At 45.6% G+C, this 26,790-nt stretch overlaps 1 protein-coding gene across 5 annotated transcripts in view; it reads right to left on the bottom strand.

The window, feature by feature from the left end:
* Positions 1-26,534, bottom strand: part of RBMS2 (RNA binding motif single stranded interacting protein 2) — a 57,263-nt gene extending 30,729 nt beyond the window's left edge. For 4 of the 5 annotated variants that reach the window (XM_062203436.1, XM_062203434.1, XM_062203435.1 and 1 more), the window contains exon 1: positions 26,305-26,533. In XM_062203436.1, coding sequence (XP_062059420.1) covers positions 26,305-26,370 — 66 coding nt within the window. In that variant the 5' untranslated portion in view covers positions 26,371-26,533. Of the gene's footprint in view, positions 1-26,304 lie in introns of all 5 variants that reach the window. The other variant, XM_062203433.1, reaches the window with a different exon arrangement.
* Between the last annotated feature and the right edge of the window lie 256 nt (positions 26,535-26,790).

Genomic DNA, 26,790 nt, shown 5'->3' on the forward strand with positions numbered 1-26,790 from the left:
GGAAAGCAGTAGAAGATGGCCCAAGTCCTTGGGCCCCTGTACCCACATGGGAAACCTGGAAGAAGCTTCTGGCTTCTGGATTCAGATTGGTACAATTCTAGCTGTTGCGGCCATTGGGGAGTGAACCATTGGATGGAAGACCTCTCTGTCTCTCTGCCTCTGCCTCTTGTAACATTGCCTTTCAAATAAAAAATAAATAAATAAATCTTTTTTAAAAAAGAAAAAATGGTAGAGAAATACTCACTTTGAAGGGTAAGAGAATTCAAGAAAATAGGAAGTTGAGAAAATCCCTAGGTAAAACATATCCAGTTTCCTAAAACCAACTATTTGAAGAGGGCCAGCATCCTGGCTACTCCACTTCCAATCCAGTTCCCTGCTAATGCATGTGGGAAGGCAGTGGATGACAGCTCAATTGCTAGGGCCCTTTGCAACCATGTGGGAGACCAGATGAAGTTCATGGCTTCTGGCTTTAGCCTGGCTCAGACCTGGTGATTGCAGCATTTTGGGGAGTGAACCAGAGGATGGAGGCTCTCTCCCCCTACCACCCATCACTTGGCCTTTCAAATAAGAAAATACATTTTTTAAAACAATGAACTATTTGAAGAGCAAACTACTACTAGTCCACGGTTGCCCATGTCTGTGAGAGAGAAAGCAGCAGGACTCATGAGCGTCTAGGGTACAGAGTATAGAGCTATGGCTTCTCCAATGCCCTAACCGGGGTGAGTAAAATCCACAAATCTTGTCTCTATTAATTTGCCACCAAAGTCATCCCCACTCTGGGCTCCCAGCTTTCTATTACCCACCAGAGCAGAAGAAAAACCCATCCCACATCTGGTTCCAAGTTCACGACACACAGTGGGCATCGATGTTGGCTAAGATGAGTGAAATAAACTTATGAGATTTGCCAAGTTCCTGAAGAGTCTTACAGATACACAACCCAGTGGCCTGACATAAAAAGTCCTATTACAACCTGGATACAGATGACCCAATGGCCTCTAGGACATGCAACACGTTTTTGCCCAAATACACCGTTTCCTGGGTTCCAGGTCATGGTATCTCTTAGTAAGAGAAAATTCACTTTGTCTCTGGCAAGTAACGGGACCCCCTCCAGTGATTATTTATGAGACCCTTGCATGATTTCAATCACCTAATATATATATGTGAAATATGTGTGTCAGTGGAGAGCTAAGCAAAATGATCTAAGACCATGAAAGAAGACAATTCCTCAGAGAAAATTTTCTCTGAGGCTTTGGCCCTGGCTGTTACAGGCATCTGAGGAGTTAATCAGGGGATGGAGGATCTCTATCACTCTGGATTTCAAATAAATAAATCACTTAAAAAAAAAAAGACAAATGACAAGTGTTGGTGAGGATGTGAAGAAATTGGACCCTTCATACACTACTGCTGGGGCTGTAAGATGATGCAGCTGCTCTGACAGCTTGGTTAAACACAATGTTACCGTAGGACTCGCCAAGAGAACCGAAAACATATGCTTACATAAATTTCACAGCAGCAGTATTCAAAATAACAAAAAGAGGAGACAACATAAATGCCCATCAACTGATGAGTGAATAGATTGTCGTCTATCCATACAGTGGAATATTATGTGCCCATAAAAAGTAAGGAAGAACAAATAAATGCTACAATAGAAATGACACCAACACATACTATTCTGAGGGGAAAAAGCCAGTAATAAAGGACCTCAAACTATATAATCCCACTTATATGTCCAGAACATGCAGATCTATAGAGACAGAAAATAGATGAGTGATGACCTAATTAGTGATTACCTATGGCTGGGAGAGAGAAATAATGAGAGGAGTTAGGCTAAGTGGGTGCAGTTTCTTTTGGGGAATAACAAAAATGATCTAAAATTGATATGGTAATGGATGTAAAAACCTAAAAGCCACGGAATTATATACTTTAAATGGATAAATGGTAGAATATGTGAATGATACCTCAGTAAAGCTGTTAGAATAAAGTTCTCATGAGGATGGGTACCCAGACAACATTCCAGCCACTGAAACAGAGATGCTACCATAGGTCGCTGAGAACGAGCACAGAGCGCAGCCTTTTCTGGCATTAGCTTACTTCATCTCCAAGTGGAGAAGTCACAAGACAAATGTATTTGTTGAAGTCATATTGGAGAAAGAAAGTGGCATTTCCTGCAATCCCCCTTCCTGAAAACAGCAACAACATAAAACAAGAACAGCATCTCTGAACATGCAGACTCTGAGGCAGAGAACATGTGCTTTGTATCAGTCCACACAGCTGGTTAAAAGCTGACCCTTGCACCATCTACCATTTCTTTTCAGATCAAGTAAACCTAACACCATTCCCAGTTCCTCATCTCTTCCCTCTTCCTTCTCTTGGCTCTCACCACTGTAAAGGCAATTGTGTCCCTCACTTCATGAGTCCCAAGGTGGTGACAGCAACATACACCAGCCACATGGCCTCCTGGAAGTTGTATGTATTCATACCAGCCAGACTCAAACAGGGTTTCAAGTAAAAAACTGACATATTTTTAAATTCATGTGAAAGAATCATAGAGAGGTCTTTCAAGGCCGGTGCCGTGGCTCAATAGGCTAATCCTCCGCCTGTGGCGCCGGCACACCGGGTTCTAGTCCCGGTCGGGGCGCCGGATTCTGTCCCGGTTGCCCCTCTTCCAGGCCAGCTCTCTGCTGTGGCCTGGGAGTGCAGTGGAGGATGGCCCAAGTGCTTGGGCCCTGCACCCCATGGGAAACCAGGAGAAGCACCTGGCTCCTGCCTTCAGATCGGCGTAGTGCACCAGCCGCAGTGGCCATTGGAGGGTGAACCAATGGCAAAGGAAGACCTTTCTCTCTGTCTCTCTCTCTCACTGTCCACTCTGCCTGTCAAAAATAAATAAATAAAAATTAAAAAAAAAAAAAAAGAGAGAGAGAGAGGTCTTTCATACACTGGTTCACTCCCAAATGGCTGCAATGGCCAGAGCTGAGCTGATCCAAAGCCAGGAGCCAGGAGCTTCTTCCAGGTCTCCTTCATGGGTACAGGGGCCCAAGGTCTTGGCCCATCCTCCACTGCTTTCCCAGGTGCATTAGCAGGGAGTTGGATTGGAAGTAGAGAAGCCAGGACTTGAACTGGTGTCCATATGGGATCCCAGTGCTGCAGGCCAGGGCTTTAACTTGCTGTGCCACAGCACTGGCCTCCCAGCTGCTCCACTTCTGATCCAGCTTCCTGCTAATGTGCCTGGGAAAGCAGAAGAGGATGGCCCAAGTCCTTGGGCCCCTGAACCCGCATGGGAGACCCGGAGGAAGCTCCTGTCTCCTGGCTTCAGATTGGTTCAGCTCCAGCCATTGCAGCCATTTGGGAAGTGAACCAGCAGATGGAAGATCTCTCTCCATCTCTCCTTCTCTAACTATGCCTCTCAAATAAATTTTTAAAAAGTAGTCCCCGAGGGCCAGTGCTGCGGCGCAGTGGGTTAAAGCTCTGGCCTGAAGTGCCAGCATCCCATATGGGCGCCAGTTCTAGTCCTGGCTGCTCCTCTTCCCATCCAGCTCTCTGCTATGGGCTGGGATAGCAGTAGAAGATGGCCTAAGTGCTTGGGCCCCTGCACCCATGTGGGAGACCTGGGAGAAGCTCCTGGCTCCTGGCTCCTGATCAGCATAGCTCCAGCCGTTGCGGCCATCTGGGGAGTGAACCAGCAGATGGAAGATCTCTCTCTCTCTCTCTCTAACTCTGTCTTTCAAATAAATAAAATAAATCTTAAAAAAAAAAAAAAAAAAGCAGTCCCTGAAACAGCCCAAGTAGCAGGCCAAGGAGATGGATGAGGAAGACAGATTTTCAAGTAACAAAAAGAAGAGCAAAAGAAATTGGGGGCCAGTGCCTTAGCTCACTTGGTTAATCCTCCACCTATGGTGCAGGCATCCCATATGGGCACTGGGTTCTAGTCCTGGTTGCTCCTCTTCCAGTCCAGCTCTCTGCTGTGGCCTGGGAAGGCAATGGAGGATGGCCCAGGTGCTTGGGCCCCTGCACCTGCATGGGAGACCAGGAGAAGCACCTGGCTCCTGGCTTTGGATCGGCACGATGCGCCGGCCATAGTGGCCATTTGGGAGGTGAACCAATGGAAGGAAAACCTTTCTCTCTATCTCTCTCTAACTCTGCCTGTCAAATTAAAAAAAAAAAAAAAGAGAGAGAGAGAGAGAGAAGAAATTGGAGGAACTAAAAGTGAAGGCCATGGGAATGGGCCCTTTGGCCACAGGTGGATTTGAAAATGTAACAAAAAGTAAGCTGTTCCTTGTGCTTGAAGCCACAGTGACCCTTGATTCCATTCGTATATAAACATCTGGATTCCCTGCCATAGTATCTTTGGCTACCCATAGCTAGAATTAAGTGTTACCTTGGAGCCCACTGTACAAAGAATCATTGTTTGAAAAAACAAAGAAAAAAAAGCATACTGTCCTGCTTAGTTGTTTTCACACAGGCAGTCCTTTTAATGATTCAGGAGTTACAGGGAAAGAGAATGATCTTCCATCTACTGGTTTACTCCCCAAATGGCCACAACAGCCAAGGCTGGGCTAGACTGAAGCCAAGAGCCAGAAACTCCACCCTCAGGCCATTTTCAACTGCCTTACCAGGCACATCAGCAGGGAGCGGGATTGGAAGCAGAGTAGCTGGGACTTAAGCCAGCACTCCAACTATGGCAGCTTAACCCACTGTGCTACGTGGGCCCCTCGGTTTAAACATTGCTTGTCTTCGGGTGAATAAATCTGATTCTGGGTTTAGTACTAGAACATCCACCGGCCCCAAATATAAGCTCTTATTTTTTCAAATATTTGTTTTAATTTTATTTGAAAAGGCAGAGACACAGAGAAGAACGAAGGGAAGGGGAAGGGAAACTCTAACCATTGGTTCATTCTCCAAATGCCCACAACAGCCGGGGCTGGGCCAGGCTGAAACCAGAAGCCCAAAGCACCATCTGGGTTTTGTGGTTGGGTGGCAGGAATCCAACTACTTAAGCAATCCCCTGCTGCCTCCCAAGGGGCATGCTAATAGGAAGCTGGATCGGAAACAGAGGCAAGACTCAATTTCAGGCACTCTGATAAGGAATGTGGGCATCTCAAGCAGTGGCTTAACCTAAAGTACCACAATGTTCGCAACCTGCCCATACCTTCTTGAATATTAGTTTTATTAGTAATGAAAGCATTACTTTCATTTTCTTTTGAAAGATTATTTATTTGAATGTTACAGAGAGAGAGAGAGAGAGAGAGAGAGATCTTCCACCTGCTGGTTTACTCCTCAGATGACTGCACTGGCTAGGGCTGGGCGAGGCTGAGGCCAGGAGCTTCATCTGGGTCTCTCATAAGGGCCCTAGGACTTGGGCCATCTGCTGCTGCTTTCCCAGGCACATTGGCAGGGAGCTGGATACAAAGTGAAGTAGCACCAATATGGGATGCCAGCATCGCAGGAGGCAGCCTTACCAACTACACCTGTTACTTTTATTTTCATCTGTCAAGCGTTTCTCTCAACAATCTTAAAATTCTAGGCAGGGACCAGGTTGTGGCATGGCAGGTAAAGTTTCTGCCTGTGATGCTGGTTTGAGGCCCAGCTATTCCACTTCCAATACACCTCCTTGCTGATGGGCCTGGGAAAGCAGCCACCCACGTGGGAGACCCCAAAGAAGCTCTAGGCCCCTGGCTCCAGCCTGGCCCAGCCCCAGCCACTGCGGCCATTTCAGGGAGTGAACCAGCAGATGGAAGCTCTCTAACTCTACCTTTCAAATAAATAAAAAACAAATCTTTAAAAACAAAGACTAGGGGGCGGGCGGTGCTGTGGCACAGTGAGTTAACGCCTTGGCGTGAAGTGCCAGCATCCCATGTGAGCGCCGGTTCGAGGCCCGGCTGCTCCACTTCCGATCCAGCTCTCTGCTGTGGCCTGGGAGGGCAGTGGAGGATGGCCCGGGTCTTTGGGCCTCTGTACCCACGTGGGAGACCCGGAGGAGGCTCCTGGCTTCATATCTGTGCAGCTCCAAATGTTGCGGCCAATTGGGGAGTGGACCATCGGATGGAGGACTTCTCTCTCTACCTCTCCTCTCTCTGTAACTCTTTCAAATAAATAAATCTTTAAAAAAACAAACAAACAAACAATAAAAAAACAGACTAGGCAAATATTACCTTCGGTAGTTTAAATAGTAGAGTAAAATATAGCTCAACCAGTTTGCAAATCCTATTATTTATAACATAATAATTCAATAGAATTTCACTTTGAGTTATTAAGCTACATAATTTTCATTCCTAATGTAACAAATTAACAAATGAGGAAAAGCACAATTTTTAAAATATAATTACTCAATTATCCACTATTTATACAACTGAGTAAGCAATAAATCACCATTTATTTTTTCAAAAGTATGCTTTGACTATAGGTCCCATTAACTAGCAAAAACTATATTAAAATACAGGCTCAAAAGTCACAGAAACTTAGGTTTCACTCCAGCATTGCCAGGTTCCAGCTGGGAGACTTTGGGTAAGTTGTTCAACTTCCTTGCACAGTGGGGACAGTAACAGCCCCTATGTAATAGGATTGCTGTGGGACTTAAAATAAATTGGTAGCTGAAATATAAATGGAGCTCACATCCCTTCATTCAGCAAATACCGATGGTCACTCTAGGGCTCCAGGCACTATGCTCCATACCAAGCACAAAATGCTGAGTAAAAGCAGACGTGGTTTTGGCCCTAACTGAATTCAGTGTTCAGTGGGGAGAGACACATTAATCAATGAATCATAAGATAACTGTGAAGCTACCCACTGTGATAAATGGGCTACCAAAATAAAAAGGAAAGAAGGCTGTGAACTATTTTTGTAAGGCAAGTCAGAAAGGTGACATCCATTCAGAGAGTAAGAGGAAGGTCACACCAGGAAGAGGAAGAATGGTTAAAAGACACGAGGTGGGCCTTTCAACAGAAACTCACAGGAAGAGGAGTAAAGCTGGAGCTAAGGAAGGATGCAGGGTAGGCAGACTCTTTCGAGCTGTGGTAAAGTGTTTCTACGTGGGGCGGTGCTGTGTCGTGGTGGGTAAAGCCACTGCCTGTGTTGCCAGCATCCCAAATGGGCACCAGCTTGTGACCTGGCTGCTCCATTTCTTTTCTTTTTTTTTTTTTTTTAAAGATTTATTTGAAAGGCAGAGCTACAGAGAGGCAGAGAGAGAGGTCTTTCATCTGCTGATTCACTCTCCAGATGACCGTAATCCAGAGCTGAGCTGATCCAAAGCCAGGAGCTTCTTCCAGGTCTCCCAAACGGGTACAAGACCCAAGGACTTGGGTCATCTTCTACTGCTTTCCCAGATCATAGCAGAGAGCTGGATGGGAAATGTAGCAACCAGTTCTCAAACAGGCACCCATAATGGGATGCAGGTGCGGCAGGTTGGGGCTTTAACCCGCTGTATCACAGCTCTGGTCCTGATCCAGGTTTTAAAACTACTACTCTAGGCTGGCACTGCGGCTCAATAGGCTAATCCTCCTCCTGTGGTGCCAGCACACCGGGTTCTAGTCCCGGTTGCTCCTCTTACGGTCCAGCTCTCTGCTGTGGCCCAGGAAGGCAGTGGAGGATGGCCCAAGTCCTTGGGTCTGCACCCACATGGGAGACCGGGAGAAGCACCTGGCTCCTGGCTTCTGATCAGCACAGTGTGCTGGCTGTAGTGCGCCGGCCGCAGCGGCCATTGCGGGGGGAGGGGGGGAGGTGTGAACCAAGGGAAAAAAGGAAGACCTTTCTCTCTGTCTCTCTCACTGTCCACTTTGTCAAAAAACAAACAAACAAACAAACAAAAAACTACTACAATAGGGGTCGGCACTGTAGCACAACAGGTAAAGTCACAGCCTGCAGCGCCAGTATCCCATATGGGTACTGATTCGAGTCCCAGCTGCTCCACTTCCAATCCAGCTCTCTGCTATTGCCTGGGAAAGCAGTGGAAGATGGCCCAAATCCTTGGGCCCCTGCACCCACATGGGAGACCTGGAAGAAGCTTCTGGCTCCTGGCTTCAGGTCAGCACAGCTCCAGCCATTGCAGCCATCTGGGAGTGAACCAACGGTGGAAGATCTCTCTCTGCTTATGCCTCAACTCTGTGTCTAAAATAAAAATTTTTTTGGACAGGCAGAGTTAGAGAGACAGAGAGAATGGTCTTCCTTTTTCCGTTGGTTCACCCCCGAAGTGGCTGCTACGGCAGGCGCGCTGCGGCCGGCGCACCGCGCTGATCTGAAGCCAGGACTCCTCCTGGTCTCCCATGCGGGTGCAGGGCCCAAGCACTTGGGCCATCCTCCACTGCACTCCTGGGCCACAGCAGAAAGCTGGACTGGAAGAAGAGCAACCGGGACTAGAACCTGGTGTGCCGGCAGGCGGAGGATTAGCCTAGTGAGCCGTGGCGCTGGCCTAAAATAAATAAATCTTTTAAAAAAATACTACTCTAGGCCGGCGCCGTGGCTCAACAGGCTAATCCTCCACCTAGTGGTTCCGGCACACCGGGTTCTAGTCCCAGTCGGGGCGCCGGATTCTGTCCCGGTTGCCCGTCTTCCAGGCCAGCTCTCTGCTGTGGCCAGGGAGTGCAGTGGAGGAGGGCCCAAGTGCTTGGGCCCTGCACCCGCATGGGAGACCAGGATAAGCACCTGGCTCCCGCCTTTGGATCAGTGCGGTGCACCGGCCGCAGCACACTGGGCACGGCGGCCATTGGAGGGTGAACCAACGGCAAAGGAAGACCTTTCTCTCTGTCTCTCTCTCAATGTCCACTCTGCCTGTCAAAATAAATAAATAAATAAATAAAAATACTACTCTAGGTGCTACAGGAATAACACATCAGGATGAGACAGAAGCCGAAATGGAAGGATGAATGAGTAGGCCTCTCTAATAGTGTAAATAAAAGACAATGATAACACAGAACTAAAGACAGCAGCAAAGACGGAGAGAAGTTGAAAGACCCGAGATCTGGCCAGTAGGCAGACTCAACAGGGCTTGCCTACAGATTGGTTGTAGGCAGGGATGGTGTCTGGCTTGGATAACTTCATGGACAGGAGCATCATTCATTGACATTATACAGATAGGAGGACGGCCAATTTGAGAATTCAAAAACAAGTATTATGTTTTGGATATGTTAAGTTTGAATAACCTATGGGACTCCTGGAGAAAATATCATGTAATCAGTTAGATACACATATGAATAGTTTAGTCTAGAAATTGTAATATGTGAATCTGTTAGCATAGTAACAGTGAATTCTAGGAAGAAAGTATATTTGGAGAAAAGGCAAGAAGGCCTGAAGAACCCCAGACACTCAGAGATTAGGTAGAGTAAGTAACAAGAGATGAATAGAGAAGGGCCAAAGACAAGACTCAAAAGGGTGGTATGTACTATTAGGGTCAAGGAAGAGAATTTTAAGAATGGGCAACATGCTACTAAGAGGTTATTAAACAGCACTCCTGCCTCAGAATCCACCTTTGGGGCATTCGGATCTGGCTAAAAGGCCCATGAGAGTCTCACAGGCATGGAAAGCCATGACATGGTGGCAAAAAACAATCTAAATGAAAGATCCTGGTGAACAAGACCCCAGCAGAAGGAACAGGCCATCAAGGAGAGAGGCACCTTTCTCTGAAGGGAGGAAGGAACCTCCACTGTGATACGGCCTTGACTAAGCAAGTTCAGAGTCGGTGAACTCAAGGGGCTTCCATAGCCTGGACAGCTCATAGAAAGAGTCTCGGGTGATTGCTGACGTCATAAATAAGAGTGCCAATTGTTAAATCAACAACGGGAGTCACTGGGTACATGCTCCCCACGTAGGATCTCTGTCCTTAATGTGTTTTACTATGAAACTTAAAAACACTACTAGTCGAACAATACCCTATACCTTGTGCGGTTGTGTGAATGCAGCCTGTTGAAATCCTTGCTTAGTATATACTAAGTTGATCTTTTTTTTTTTTTTTTTTTTTTTTTGACAGGCAGAGTGGACAGTGAGAGAGAGACAGAGAGAAAGGTCTTCCTTTTGCCGTTGGTTCACCCTCCAATGGCCGCCGCGGTAGCGTGCTGTGGCCGGCGCACCGCGCTGAACCGATGGCAGGAGCCAGGTGCTTCTCCTGGTCTCCCATGGGGTGCAGGGCCCAAGCACTTGGGCCATCCTCCACTGCACTCCCTGGCCACAGCAGAGAGCTGGCCTGGAAGAGGGGCAACCGGGACAGGATCGGTGCCCCGACCAGGACTAGAACCCAGTGTGCCGGCGCCGCAAGGCGGAGGATTAGCCTAGTGAGCCGCGGCGCCGGCGTAAGTTGATCTTTAGTATATGAAGGTAATTGAAAATGAAACTCGATAAAGGGTGGGATGGGAGAGGGAGAGGGGAGGGGAGGGCCACGGGAGGGAGGGAGGTTGGGGGGGAACCACAACAATACAAAAGTTGCACTTTGTAAATTCACATTTATTAAATAAAAAAATAATAACTATAAAAAAAGAGGTTATTAAAGAGGAAAACTAAAAAAAAAAAGTCAGTTTGGAAGGAGTGGGTATTGGCCTTGCAGTTTAGACACTTGTATCTCTTATCAGCGTGGCCCAGCCTAGTGGTTGTTGGAATCTGTGGAACGAACCAGCAGATGGAAGCAAACTTGTGCTCTTTCTCAAATAAATAGCCTGTTGGGGCCAGCGCTGCGGCATAGCAGGTTAAGCCTCCCCAACTGCAGTGCTGGTATCCTATATGGGCGACAGTTCAAGTCCCAGCTGCTCCTCTTCCAATCCAGCTCTCTGCTTATGGGCTGGGAAAGCAGTGGAAGATGTCCCAAGTTCTTGGGCCCCTGCACCCATATGTGAGACCTGAATGAAGCTCCTAGCTTCGACCTGGCTCAACACTGGCCATTGTGGCCATCTGGGGAGTACACCAGCAGATGAAAGATCTATGTAACTCTGACTTAATAAATAAGTACACCTTAAGAATAAACTTCTGGCCGGCGCCGCGGCTCAGTAGGCTAATCCTCCTCCGCCTGTGGCGCCGGCACACTGGGTTCTAGTCCCGGTCGGGGCGCCAGATTCTGTCCTGGTTCCTCCTCTTCCAGTCCAGCTCTCTGCTGTGGCCCGGGAGTGCAGTGGAGGATGGCTCAAGTCCTTGGGCCCTGCACCTGCATGGGAGACAGGAGAAGCACCTGGCTCCTGGCTTCAGATCAGCGCAGTGCGCCGGCCGCGGCGGCCACTGGAGGGTGAACCAACAGTAAAGGAAGACCTTTCTCTCTGTCTCTCTCTCTCACTGTCCACTCTGCCTGTCAAAAAAAAAAAAAAAAAAAAAAAAAAAAAAAAAAAAAAGAATAAACTTCTTTCCTTATATATTTCCTGTTATAGCAATACAAAATGGACTAAGATGGGGCTGGCGCTGTGGCGCAGCGGGTTAATGCCCTGGCCTGAAGTGTCAGCATCCCATATGGGCGCTGGTTCAAGACCCGGCTGCTCCACTTCCAATCTAGCTCTCTGCTATGGCCTGGAAAAGCAGTAGAAGACAGCCCAAATCCTTGGGCACCTGCACCTGTGTGGGAGACCTGAAAGAAGCTCCTGGCTCCTGGCTTCAGATTGGTGCAACTCCAGCCATTGCAGCCACTTGGGGAATGAACCAACAGATGGAAGACCTCTCTAACTCTGACTTTCAAATAAATGAATAAATCTTTTTTTAAAAATGGACTAGGACAGATAGCCACTATTAAAAAAAAAAGAAGAAAAAGTGTTAATAAAGATGTGGAGAACTGGAACTCTTGTGCACTGCTGGTGGGAATATGAAATGATAAAGCCACAGTGGCAGCTCCTAAAAAATTCAAAATACTTACTAGCAATAAAATAATTGAAAGCAGTATCTCTATGAGATTTTTTTAAAAAAGATTTTATTTTATTTATTTGCAAGGCAGAGGTTATAGGCAGAGAGAAGGAGAGACAAAAAGATCCATCTGCTGGTTCCATCCCCAAATGGTTGCAATGGCTGGAGCTGAGCTGATCTAAAAGCAAGAGCCAGAAGCTTCTTCTGGGTCTCCCATGTGGGTGCAGGAGCCCAAGGACTTGGGCCATCTTCCAATACTTTCCCAGGCCATAAGCAGAGAGCTGGTTCGGAAGAGGAGCAGCCAGGGCACTAACAGGCACTCATACGGGATGTCGGTGCCCCAGGTGGCTGCTCCACTTCCAATCCAGCTCTCTGCTATGGCCTGGGAAACCAGAAGATGGTCCAAGTCTTTGGATTCCTGCACCTGCGTGGGAGACCCAGAAGAAGCTCTTGGCTCCTGGCTTCAGATTGTCCCAGCTCCGCCCATTGAAGCCATTTAAGGAGTGAACCAGCAAATAGAAGACTCTCTCTGCCTCTCTGTAAATCTGCCTTTCAAATAAATTTTTTTTAAAAAGTGAAATAAGCCCATCATAAAAAGATAAATACCCTGATTCCACTTATATAAAGTATCTAAATTAGGCAATTTCATACAAAGCCCAGCAGCCCTTGCCAGAGACTGCATGGAGAGGGAGCTGTTGAATGGCTACAGAGTTTCAGTTTTGTTAAGATGGAGAGTTCTAGAGATTGGCTCCAGAACAGGTAGTTCCACTTCTCATCCAGCTTCCCGCTAACATGCCTGGGAAAGCAGAAGATGGCTCAAGTGCTTGGGCCCTTGCACCCACGTGGGAGATCCGGAAGAAGCTCCTAACTCCTGGCTTTGGCCTGGCCCAAACCTGACCATTGTGGCCACTTGGGGAGTGAACCAGGAGATGGAAGAACTCACTCTCTGTGTCTCTTCCTCTTTATATAGAACTCTTTCAAATAAATAAATCTTGAGGGAAAAAGTATTACGTGACACTGAAAGTGAAATAAACCACACACATCTATATGCAACATGAATGAATCATGAAAACCTAACACTGAATGAAAACAAAACAGAAGACTATGTACTACAGTAAGACAATAGGGCAGTGGGTGAGAACACAGACTCAGAGCAGGATCAGCTGGGTTCAAATCCTAGGGGAACCATTCACTAGCAATATGATTTTTTCTTACATATATATTTTTAAAGATTTATTTATTTTGAAAAGCAGAGTTACAGAGGGGAGAGGGAGAGAGAGAAGGATCATTCTTTTGTTCACTCCCCAAATGGCTGCAACAGCCTGGGAAGAGTGAAGTCAGGAGATTGGAACTCCATCCAGGCTCTCCCACATGGGTGACCAAGTACTTGAGCATCTTCCATTGTTTTCCTAGGAAGCTGGATCGGAAGTGGATCAGGCAGACTTGAACTGGTGCTCCTATGAAATGCTGCTGTTATAGGCGGCTGCATAACCTGCTGTGAAACAATGCCAGCGCCTAGCCATGTGATTATTAAACTTGATGCAGCTCATTTGTTTTCATCTATCAAATGGAAGTAATAATAATGTTGTTGGAAGTATTAAACGAAATACAGATAATTATGTTATGCACTTGTATAACTATATAGCTTATAAAACACTTAAAAACAAAGTAAACAAGTGAATTATACACTATTTTAAAACTAAAAAAAGCAATAGAGAGGGGGCCGGCACTGTGGCACAGTGTGTTAAAAGCGCCAGCCTGTAAACACCGGCATCCATATGGGCATCGGTTCAAGTCCTGGCTGCTCTGCTTCCCATCCAGCTCTCTGCTATGGCCTGGGAAAGCAGTAAAAGATGGCCCAAATCTTTGGACCCCTGCACCCATGTGGGAGACCTGAAAGAAGCTTCTGGCTCCTGGCTTCAGATCAGTTCAGCTTTGGCTGTTGCGGTCATTTGGGGAGTAAACCAGCAGAATGGAAAATCTCTCTCACTCTCTCTCTGGCTCTACCTCTCTCTGAAACTCTTTCAAGTAAATAAAACAATTCCTTAAAAAAAAAAAAAAAAAGCAATAGAGGGGCTGGTGTTGTGATGTAGCAGGTAAAGACACTGCCTGTGACACCATTACCCCATATTGGGTGCCAGTTTGTGTCCTGGCTGCTACACTTCCAATCCAGCTCCCTGCTAATGGCCTGGCAAAAGCAGTGGAAGATGGCCCAAGTTTTGGGCTCCTGCCACTCATGTAGAAGACCTGGGTGAAGTGCCTAGCTCCTGGCCCTGAGTGTTGTGGCCATTTTGGGAATGAATCAGCAGACGGAAAATCCCTAACTCTTTCAAATAAATAAACCTAAAATAATAAATAAAAAATAGAATTAAAAATATAAAATTTAGGATAGTAGTTACCTCTGTCTGCAGAGCAGGAGGGGGCCCAGGATAAGGTGAGAAGAAACTCATGAAATACATGCAACTTACTGGCAATTAGTCTGGTACTTCAGTTGGAACATGGGTTCACAAGTGTTCCTGACCTATGCTTTACATCTACATGTAATCTTTTGTATTATTAAATAATAAAAAATGAAAAAGAACAGAAGGAAATAAATTAGAAAAATATATATGAGAATATTTCAAAAATTTGGTGGAAAATGGATTTAAAAGGTAAGTTTAAGCGCATGTGTTGTGTGTAGCCGGTTAAGCCACCTCTTGGGATGCCTGTATCCCATATCAGAGTGCCCCGTCTGAGTCCTGACTGCTCTGTGCTTCTGATCCAGCTTCTTTATGCTAATGTGCTCCGGAGGCAGTGGATAATCGGTTCCTGCCACCCACATGGGAGATCTGGATGGAGTTCCTGTCTTCTGTATTTTCCCTTGGCTCAGCTCCAGCTGTTGCAGGCCATTTGGGGAAAGAACCAGAAGAGAGAAGATTTTTCTCATTTTGCCTTTAAGATAAATAAATCTTTTTTTAAAAATGTCTAGAACATTTTTAAGAAAAAATAAACTTTTTAAAAAAATATTTATTCATATTTATTTGGGAGGGAGAGCTAGAGAGAGGGGCAGAGGGGGAGATGGGGAGAGGGGGAGAGGGGGAGAGGGAGAGAGAGAGATTTCTCCCCAAATGGCCACAACAGTTGGGGCTGGGCCAGGCTGAAGCCAGGAGCTAGGAGCCCCATCTAGTTCTCTCACATGGGTACAGGGACCAACCACTTGGGCCATTTTCTGCTGCCCTCCTAGGCACACCAGCAAGAAACTGAATTGGAAATGGAGCAGCTGGGCCACGAAGCAGCATCAATATTGGATACCAGTGTTGCAGGCTGTGGCCCCACTAGCTATGCCATAATGCTGGTCCCATATTTATTTATTTTTAAAAAGAACAGATTTATTCATTTATTTGAGTGGCATAGTGACAGAGATCTTCCATTGGCTGGAAGTGGAGGAGCTGGGACTCCATCTCAGGCACTCCAAGGTAGGATGCACAGGTCCCAAGTAACAGCTTAACCACTATGCCATGACACCTGTCCCAAGAGATTTTTATTTGGTGTAAAAAAAAAAAAAATTGAAATCCATTCTCTCTCATAATGCTTTTTGAATATCCCTCACCTGCAAGGATTTCAAAATTTTAAACTTATCTTTTTAGAATGGATTTATTTATTTGAGAAGAGATTGAAAGACAGATCTTCCATCTGCTGGTTCACTCCCTAAATGCTCTCAACAGCTGGGAGCCTGGAACTCAATCCAGATTTCCAGTGTGGGTGGCAGGGACCCAACTACCCAAGCCATTACCTGCTGCTACCTCCCAGCATGCGCATTAGCTGGAACTGAAATCCGAAGTAGGGTTGGAACTTGAACCCAGTCCTCTGATTTGGAATGTGGGTGTACCAGTGCTATCTTAACCCAAGTCACACTCTGGGGTGTGGGCATTTTCACTGCAGGCTCAACACTGCTCCAAACTTATCTTTTAATTCTATTTTCTATAAACTTTTTGAAGTACCCTAATATAACTCCTGAATAAGATATTTCAAGATATTCTACTACACAGGAAGACAAATGGGATAACAGCTAGAAGAGGCATTAAAAATTTTTTTGTTTTGATAAGGGAAATAACAATTTACATACTGATACATGATGATAAACATTACTGTTCATCACAATAATCCAATAAAATAAAATAGATAAGTAATACAAAGAATTCAAGGTTATAGAGTCTAAGAAACTTGGCACTAGGTCACATAGCTAATAAACAACAAACGCCACCTTTTAATTCTATCTAACTCTCTATTTCAGGACTCCTATAGAATGCAATACCGCCTTCCTTTGCTTAACCTAGACTTAGTGCCTAACATCCGCTTAATCACATTTTTAAAAATTTTTTTATTTGAAAGAGTTACAGGGAAATAGAGAAAGGGGGGAGACAGGGAAAAGAGAGAGAGAGAAAGAGATCTACCATGGGCCGGTGCCATGGCTCAATAGGCTAATCCTCCGCCTGCAGCGCTGGCACACTGGGTTCTAGTCCCGGTCGGGGCACCAGATTCTGTCCCGGTTGCTCCTCTTCCAGGTCAGCTCTCTGCTGTGACCCAGCAGTGCAGTGGAGGATGGCCCAAGTGCTTGGGCCCTGCACCCCATGGGAAACCAGGAGAAGCACCTGGCTCTTGGCTTCTGATCAGTGCAGTGCGCCGGCTGCAGTGCGCTGGCCGCGGCAGCCATTGGAGGGTGAACCAACGGCAAAAGGAAGACCTTTCTCTCTGTCTCTACCTCTCTCACTGTCCACTCTGTCAAAAAAAAAAAAAAAAAAAAAAAAGAAAGAAAGAAAGAAAGAAAAATCTTCCACCCACTAGTTTCCTCCCACCCCAATTGGCTGCAACAGCCAGAGCAGGGCTGGTCTGAAGCCAGGGGCTTCTTCTGCATCTCTTTTGTGGGTGCAGGGGCCCAAGAACTTGGTCCATCTTCCACTGCTTTCCCAGGCGCATTAGCAGGGAGCTAGATTGAAGTAGTGCAGCCAGGACTCAAACCAGTCCCATATGGGGATGCTGGTGTTACAAGTGGAAGCTTTATCTTCTATGCCATTGTGACAGCCCCCAATCACATTTATTTATTTATTTATTTATTTAAAAAAAATTTTTTTTGACAGGCAGAGTGGACAGTAGAGGGAGACAGAGAGAAAGGTCTTCCTTTTGCCGTTGGTTCACCCTCCAATGGCCGCTGCGGTAGGCGCACTGCAGCCGGCGCACCGCGCTGATCCGATGGCAGGAGCCAGGTGCTTATCCTGGTCTCCCATGGGGTGCAGGGCCCAAGAACTTGGGCCATCCTCCACTGCACTCCCTGGCCACAGCAGAGAGCTGGCCTGGAAGAGGAGCAACCGGGACAGAATCCAGCACCCCAACCGGGACTAGAACCCGGTGTGCCGGCGCCGCAAGGCGGAGGATTAGCCTACTGAGCCGCGGCGCTGGCCTCAATCACATTTATTAAGACATTTTTTTTTTACTATCTACTAGATAGGCTATGCTATTTTAGGTATTTTTGAGGATAATTAAATGAATAACATTTTTCTTACCCTTACAGAATTTACATCCAGCAACAAGAACACAATTACCTAAGTGATTTCAATATAATGCAAAATTATATATAGAGAAGTACAAAACATGGAGGTTCAGAAAAAAGTTCCTTTTGGGGCTGGGAAGTAGAGGGATTAGAAGAGGTAATACTTCTGCTGAATTTAAGCTGCTGTCTGTAAGCCAGCATCCCACATGGTCGCTGACTCAAGTCCTAGCTGCTCCACTTCCGATCCAGCTCCTTGCTAATGTGCCTGGGAAAGCACTGGAAGATGGTCCCTGCTCCCACATGGCAGACCTGGATGAAGCTCTTGGCTCCTGGCTCAGCCTGACCCAGCCCTGGCTGTGGTAGACATCTGGGGAGTGAACCAGCAGATAGAAAATCTCTCTCTCCTCTCCACTCCGTTTTCCTTCCCTCTGTAACTCTGCCTTTCAAATAAATAGAATAAATCTTAAAAAAAAATCCATCTGTGTTTTTTTAATTAATTTATTTGAAAGGCAGAGAAAGAGGGAAGTCTTCCATCTGTTGGATCACTCCCCAAATGGCTGCAATGGCTGGGCTGATCTGAAGCCAGGACCCTGGAGCTTCTGCCAGGGCTTCCACCTACAAGCAGTAGGCCCAAGGACTTGGGCCATCTTCTACTGCATTCCCAGGCCATAGCAGAGAGCTGGATGGGAAGTAGAGCAGCTGAGACTCAAACCAGTGTCCATAAGGGATACTGACACTGCAGGCGGCATCTTTACCTGCTACACCACAGCAGCAGCCCCTAACTGTGAGTTCTTGAAGGGCCACAGCTGTGTCTTAGCCCCAGGACCTCTTGGGCTCCAGCTGTTCTATGAATGTGGGTGGAATCAACAGATGAACAGAAAGACCATTTCAGAAGCATGAAACACCACAAAAGGATCAGATAGTCATAAGGATAGGGATAGATACATTTTGAGAATAAGTATCATGCTTCTGTTTACATTTAGCTCCCGATTCTCCCACATTTAAGAAAATTGTCTCAGATCACCACGCCCATCCTCTTCCAGCTTTTATCTAATTTCTCTGCTCCACATCTTTTTTAATAAGAACTTCACTGAGATATAATTCACATGCCAGACAATCCACCTATTTAAAATATATGTTCTAGGGCAAATGTTGCAGCACAAAAAGTTAAGCTGCCACTTGGGATGTCTGGATCCCAAATCAGAGTGCTGGTTCAAGTTCTAGCTACTCTGATTCTGATCCAGTTTCCTGCTAATGTACCTGGGAAGGTAGCAGATGATGACTCAGCTACTTGGGTGTCTTGCCACCCATGTGGGAGACCCGGATGGATTTCTTGGCTCTTAGCTTCAGCCTGACCCAGACCTAGATGTTGTGCACATTTAGGAAGTGAACCAGCAGATGGAAGCTCTCTCTCTCTGCCATCCAAAATTTTATTTTAAAAGACCCATTTACTTATTTGAAAGTCAGAGCTATAGAGAGAATGAGAGACAGAGAGGTCTTCCATCCACCGGTTCATTCCCCAGGGGGTTGCAACAGCCAGGGCAGAGCCTGGCCAAAGCCAGGAACCAAGAGCTGAGAGCCTCATCTAGGTCTCCTATGTGTGTGGCAGGAGTTCAAACATGTGGGCTAACTTCCACTGCTTCTCCCAGGCCACTAGTAGGAAGTAGAGCAGCCAGGACTTGAACCAGTACCCATATGGAATGCTAGTGTCACAGGCAGCAGCTTTACCTGCTATGCCACAATGCAGGCCTCCAAATCAATCTTTTAAAAAGTAAATAGAAATTCAATGGTATTTAGATCACAGAGTCATGCAGTCATAACCAATCATAACCACAATCAATTGTCACTACCCCAAAAAGCAACCCAACAGCCATTATCAATCACTTATTTCTTCCCAGCTGTGGGCAACCACTAATCTACTTTCTGTATCTATAGATTAGCCTACACTGGACACTTCCTATAAATGGAATCATACAATAGGCGGCCTTTTATGATTGGCTTCTTTCATTAGCATAACGTTTTTAAAGTTCTTCCATTTTGTAGGAGGTACCAGTCTCCTTTGCTTTTTATTGCTGAATATTCCACTGATTGGGTACACACTATTTTATTTATCTGTTCACAAGTTATGGCTATTTGGGTTGTCTGGGCTACTATGAACACTTTTATATAGATTTCTGTGTGGATGTTTTCATTTCTCTTGGATATGTATCTAAAAGAATTCTTGGGTCAGGTGTTAAATCTTTTGAGGAACTGCAAAACTGTTTTCCTAAAGCAGCTACAACACTCTGCATACCTCCTAGCAGTGTATCAAAGCTCCAGTTACTCTACATTATCATCCATCTTTCTGATGATAGCTGTCCTAGAAGGTGAGAAGTGGGATCTCACTGTAGTTTTGCTTTCTATTTCCTTAATGGCTAAGATACCGAGTGTCTTTTCACGGCCACCTGAAAATACTTTGGAGCAGTAACTCTTCAGACCTTTTGCCTATTTTTAAATTGAATTCTGCTCTGCCTCTTAACCAGAGTTCTTAGAAAATCAGTCTAGGGTCCAGCATTTTGGCATAGAGGGTAAAGTTGCCACCTACAATGCTGGCAACTGATGTGGGTGCTGGTTTGAGTCCTAGCTGCTCTGCTTCTGGTTCATACAGCTCCCTGTTAACGTGCCTGGAAAAGCAGTGGAAAATGGCCCAAGTACCTGAGTTCCTGCACCCACGTGGGAAATCTGGATGAAGCTTCTGGCTTTGGCCTAGCCCAGCCGTGGCCACTGCAGCCATTTGGGAAGTGAACCAGCAGATGGAAGATCTCTCACTCTCATTCTCTCTTCTTCTGTGTATCATACTGTCCAAATAAATAAACTTTAAAAAAATATTTATTTGAAAGGGAGAATTACAGAGAGGCAGAGGCAGAGGCAGAGGCAGAGGCAGGGAGAGAGGGAGAGGGAGAGGGAGGGGGAGAGAGAGAGAGAGAGAGAGAGAGAGAGAGAGAGAGAGAGAGAGAGAGGTCTGCCATCTGCTGGTTCACTCCCTAGATGGCTGCAACGACCAGAGCTAGGCCAATCTGAACCCAGGAGCTTCCTCCAGGTCTCCCATGTGGGTGCAGGGACCCAAAGACTTGGGCCATCTTCTACTGCTTTCCCAGGCTATAGCAGAGAGCTGGATCAGAAGTGGAGCAGTCAGGACTCGAACTGGTGCTCATATGGGATGATGGCACCACAGGCAGTGGTTTTACCCACTACTCCACAGAGCTGGTCCCACAAGTAAATAAATTAATCTTTAAAAAGAGAGAGAGGGGAAGAAAATTAGTCTATATACATCATCTACATTTCCTAACTTTTCACTCATCTACTCACTCCAGTCTTGCTTTGGCTCCCTATTCTTCTGCTCCTGCTTGTCAAAATCATCAACTACCTGTTCACTAACAAATTCAACAGCTGTACTTCAGTCTATATCTTCTAGTATGTAATTTATGGTTTACACACTTGAATTTTTAATTCCAGTTGACCTCTTCTTCTACTCTGTATTTACCTTGTCCTATCTCTTATCTATATTTCTGTTTTACTGAATATTTTTCTATAGAATGAGAAATATAAGCCAATAATGAAAAGGGATATCCAGAGAACTGCAGCAACGCAACTGGCCTAGCATAGGGAATGCAAGGGAACCAGTGGAAGGAAGGGTTGAGGTGGGAGGATAAAGAGAGGCTTGGATGGACAGTAGGGACTGAAACAGGGATTTAGACTTTTTTTCAGCAGGTAATCCATAACCATTAAGGTCATCTATCCAATAAATACTTAGGGACCAGCATTGTGGTGTAGTGTGTGTTAAGTCACTGTCTGTGATGCCAGCATCCCATATGGGTGCCAGTTCAAGTCCCAGTTGCTCCACTTCTAATCTGGCTCCCTGCTAACGGCCTGGGAAGGCAGCAGAAGATGGCCCAAGTTCTTGCACTGCCACCCACAAGGGAGACCCAGAAACAGCTTCTGGCTCCTGGTTGCAGTCTGTCTCAGCCCTGGCCATTGTGGCCATTTGGGGAGCGAACAAGTGGATGGAAGACCTCTGTGTCTCCCCCTCTCTCTGTAACTCTTACAAATAAATAAATCTTTCAAAAAATAAATACTTAGCACTAGATGCTGAATTGTTGGGAACTGTTCTTGCAGCAGTTATAAAATTACCTGGCAATAAGGAGTAGGGGGTAGAAAAATAGGAGGCAAAGAGATCATGAGGGATGTTTATTACAGTAGTAAAGATAGTTGGTAATGAGGGCATAGATTAGGATAGCAAGGCTAAAAATGGAAGGGAGTGATTAATGGAAAGATATTGCCACTAGACTTTAAACGTCTTTTTTTTTAAGATTTTTTTTTAATTTTTAAATTTTTTTTTTTTTTTTTTTTTTTTTTTGACAGGCAGAGTGGACAGTGAGAGAGAGAGAGACAGAGAGAAAGGTCTTCCTTTTGCCGTTGGTTCACTCTCCAATGGCCGGCGCACCACGCTGATCCCAAGGCAGGAGCCAGGTGCTTCTCCTGGTCTCCCATGGGGTGCAGGGCCCAAGCACTTGGACCATCCTCCACTGCACTCCTGGGCCACAGCAGAGAGCTGGCCTGGAAGAGGGGCAACCGGGACAGAATCTGCGCCCCGACCGGGACTAGAACCTGGTGTGCTGGCGCCGCTAGGCGGAGGATCAGCCTGTTGAGCCACGGTGCCGGCCTTAAAAGATTTATTTTATTTTAAAGAAAGTTACAGAGAGAGGTAGAGATAGAGAGAAAGGTCTTCTATCTGCTGGTTCACTTCTCAGATGGCTGCAATGGCCAGAGCTGTGCCAATCTGAAGCCAGGAGCATCTTCCGGGTCTCCCACATAGGTGCAGGGGCCCAAGGACTTGGGCCATCTTCTACTGCTTTCCCAGGCTATAGCAGAGAGCTGGATCAGAAGTGGAGCAGCCAGGACTCGAACCGGCGTCCATGTGGGATGCTGACACTGCAGGCCAGGCCAGGGCTTTAACTTGCTACACCACAGCGCCGGCCCCACCACTAAACTTTTTTTTTTTTTTTTTTGATAGGCAGAGTGGACAGTGAGAGAGAGAGAGAGAGAAAGGTCTTCCTTTTTGCCGTTGGTTCACCCTCCAATGGCCGCCGCGGTAGGCGCGCTGCGGCCGGCGCACTGCGCTGATCCGATGGCAGGAGCCAGGTGCTTCTCCTGGTCTCCCATGGGGTGCAGGGCCCAAGCACTTGGGCCATCCTCCACTGCACTCCCTGGCCACAGCAGAGAACTGGCCTGGAAGAGGGGCAACCGGGACAGGATCGGTGCCCCGACCGGGACTAGAACCCGGTGTGCCGGCGCCGCAAGGCGGAGGATTAGCCTAGTGAGCCGCGGCTCCAGCCCCCACCACTAAACTTTAACCATCTGAGTTATTACTGGTAACAGAGCTAATAGCTGTCCCAGTTGAGATGTCAGACCTAAAAGTTCTCAGTTCTGGGGCCGGCGCTGTGGTGTAGCAGGTAAAGCTGCCACCTGCAGTACCAGCATCTTATATGGGCACTAGTTCAAGTCCTGGTTGTTCCACTTCCCATCCAGCTCTCTACCATGGCCCAGGAAAGCAGTAGAAGATAGCCCAAGTCCTTGGGTCCCTGCACCTGCGTGGGAGACCTGAAGAAGCTCCTGGCTTCCGATTGGCTCAGCTCTGGCTGTTGCGGCCAACTGAGGAGTGAACCAGCAGATGGAAGACCTCTCTCTCCCTCTGCCTCTCCATAACTCTGACTTTCAAGTAAATAAATAAAATCTTTAAAAAAAAAAAAAGGTTTTCAGTTCTAAATTTCATTTGACAGAAATTAGATAGAAATGTAGTAAACACACACACACAGAAAATGCTTTCTCTGCTGAGTACACACTTTTGGCACTATCTGGTAACTGAAGCTGCCCAAAAAGTGAGGTTCTAGTTAGTCGATCTTATTTTCATCATTGCTTCCAGCCCCCCCATTAATTTTCAACATGTTAATATCAAGAAGAAATTAATGCAAAGTATGTGGAGAAGGCAAATTATCCCAAGTTAAACACAGTCCCTTTTCTTTTTTTCCAAAGGAAATGGTTGTTGATGCTACGAGGAGTTAAATTATAATAACACATGCCAGGGAGATGATGTCAGGGAAGGGGTGGTTAGGCTCTTTACAAGTATGAAATTCCTTTAGTCCTAAACATTTCTTCTTTCAGTCTCACCTATATTCAAATCTCTCTACTGAGGCTACTCCTTCAAGCAATGAAGAAACAGCGTAGAGACCCTCAAACTGATCTTTTTACTTCAGCCTTGTCTTTAATGAACCAAGAATAACTTAAGACCATTAAAATTGATGTTTAAAAAAAGTACTACATTTAAGTTTCTCACAGAATTCCCTTTTCAGAGTCCATGTTTTCTCCTTCTGTAACTATGTTAATTCCGAAGCAGCAAATGGGAATGCAACAGTACATCCTCAGAAGGAATCTGCCTTTATTAGGCATTATACATCTGTTGACTGCATTCCTATATTTACTACTAGCCAAAAAAAAAGTCAGAAGACTGATGATCAGGAGTTTCCCAGAAACACTTTCCTTGATAAGTGAAGTGTGTAAGAACATTTCAAAGTAAAATAATCCTACTCTTAAAGTCAAATTAATAAAAGCAATATGCTTAAAATAAGCACATCACAATACTGGGGCACAAATCGTAGCTTTTCAAGCTGAGGACACTGGTCATTATTTTTTATCCACAAAACAGAGGTGATGACTATAGCCAAAAGCAAACCATATTTCTTACATAAAGGAAGCAGTAGATATAACTTGTGTTTTTCAGAAGTTTAGAACTGGATTTTTATTTGTTTTTACAGCATTTTGGACAGATCTAAAAACTTTATTACATAGACTTGCTCTACCAGACAGCTTATAAGAGAAATGGCAAATAAGCCATTGTCAAAATTAAAATCGGATACATACACCAAACTGCTCCCAGTTACTTTTTTTGAGGAGTGGGAATGATTAAAGAACTCCAGGACAGGAAGCAATGACTTCTATTTTATATACTTCATTATGCTTAGTTTTAAAAAAACAGTGTAACTTATACTACACAAAAGTAATACAAATTTTAAAAATTCAACCTTTCGTATAAAAATGCATAAATGACATGAGCACATGCATCCAAAATACTCTTCCCCAGAGAAACAGCTAGTAAGCCCTTCATGTCAACATCAAAACACAGAGCGATGTAGTAACACTTCAGCTTAAATACTTGTCAAAGTTCAAAGCCTGTATTTACACACACACGAGTCTCACATGCAGTCACAAAGTGATGCACACATACAGAACCCTCAGACACCATTGTTAACACTGACCTGTAAGAACCCAAAGAACTCTTGATAGACACATTAGAAATCAGGTAACTATCCCCCAATGTTTCCTGAATTGCCTCCCAAACCTTACAAGCTATCAGGAATAGTTTTGAGATTTGAAGCCAAATTCATAACCATACCTCTTGTCTCCTATACTATTAGTTTTATAAGTTGGTTAAATGTTTCCCATGCCCCAAACGCAGAAAAGGAGTGAAGTGTTGAGAGAAGAAATTTTTAGATAGCTTCAAATACACAGAATCCCTAGTAGAGAAAAAATTAATTTTGGGAATTCATTTTACTTTATTTTAATGGGTTCTGGGTAACCTGAGAGACTTGGAGGGAAAAAAGAAATCAGGAATATATATATATATATATATATATATATATATATATATATGTGTGTGTGTGTGTGTGTGTGTGTGTGTGTTTATAGACTTACCTACTAAAGTAACTTATAGATCTATATAGACAGATGAACTATCTGTATAATATATAACACATACTCATTTGATGGGGGATAGTGGTACATGTACATACATATACTGATAACCAACAAATACATACAGACCCATATTTCTTAAGGATGTAAACGGAATGAACACCAAACTTATTCCCGTAAACTAAGTGTTTAGGGTCTAAATATTTACCCATTGCCTGGATCAGACACTTGTGTTTCAATCTACGTGTTGTAGTTTCTTCAGGTTCATAAGAAAGTAGCAGGAGTCTTTCATCACCTTCTAACACCCCTTTAAATGGGCAAGAGAGCCCTAAATGTCTATGGCACACTGTTTTCTTCTTCAAAGAACAGCTACAACATGCAGAGAGAGGTGAAAGGGTCTTCCTGCTGCAGTGCTGGGAGCCCTGCAATGCTGAGATACTGCCAAGGAAACTCCATGGTGAATGTGGGCAAACTGTCCATCCCTCCCCGACTGCCCATGTGGACAAACGTAGCACAGCTGTCTGGCAGCCATGGGTTAATTATAAAGACTCCAAGGATCCCTGCTGAGCCTAGCTATCTGCAGAGCTTCCAAGGATCAGCTCAAGAGCAAGACTCACAGGGCTTTCTGCCTTAAGCCCAAGGTTCGTGTCTCTGAGGGCTCCTTCTCTACAAGCGAGGTGGGGTAGGGTCTCCAGTCCAGAAGAGTGCGCTCAACTCTTGGTGAGCTATCGTGAGTTCACTCACCCTCTGTGATTTCAGCTACCTGATAATACGGGTGCTGTGGGCTGGAAGGAGGGTGGAATGGAAGAGAATGGAATGTTAAAAAGGTTAAATAACTTTGTGTGTGTATGTGTGGGGTGGACTGGGGACAGAGTCAGATGACAAATTATCCCCGTGGAGACTGGGACATCAGCAGAAAGTCAAACAACTAACTTCATTTCACAGGGATACAAACCTGCAAGCTACACTTGTGTGTAATCCCTTCCCCTCTCAGGCTTCACAAACCCAGTGTAAATTCCTTAACTCCAGAACCAGGTGAGAAAAAGACAGCACAAGAAGTGGTGCAAAAGGGAGAGGCGCCGAGACAGAGGTGGAATCCCGTTCTTTTCTTGGAGAAGAATGTTAAAACCAAGGGCACTCCCGGATCCCCAGAAAAGGAAGTAGCTAGATTCCAAAACAGCGCTTTCCCCTACCTTCTTGTTGTTCTTGTTATAGCCAAAAGTCGAAATCCCAGGCCTGGAAGTCACTGATAGCAGCATTTTCTCTTTAATGTTAGGGAGCTGAGAGAGGGAGAAGAGGGAGAAGGCAAGGGAGGGGTGAGGGGGGAGCAGGGGAGAGGGAAAACGGGAGGGAGGGAGAGGAGGGAGGGAGAAGGGAGGGGGAGGAGAAAGGGGGAGAAAAGGAGCAAGAGGGAGAGTTGGGGGGGGGCACGCCTGCGGGTGGAGAATGAGCTAGGGCTGCTGCTCTACGTCACTGAGAGAAGTTAAACCAGAGTCTGAATGAGGTACTTCCACTGGGTCCTAATGCCCAAGATGTTATTTTTTGTTTGTTTTCCAGTAGTTAATGCTAGGAAGAAGCATTCTTAGTTATAACCCCTTTCAAATTTATTTCCTTTCCTCTATGAATAAGCTGTGACTCTCATGAAAACACAGCAAAATCTTTCCCCCCTAGATCTCCAT

This window comes from Lepus europaeus, chromosome 10 (genome assembly GCF_033115175.1).
Source record: "Lepus europaeus isolate LE1 chromosome 10, mLepTim1.pri, whole genome shotgun sequence".
Classification (NCBI taxonomy): domain Eukaryota; kingdom Metazoa; phylum Chordata; class Mammalia; order Lagomorpha; family Leporidae; genus Lepus; species Lepus europaeus.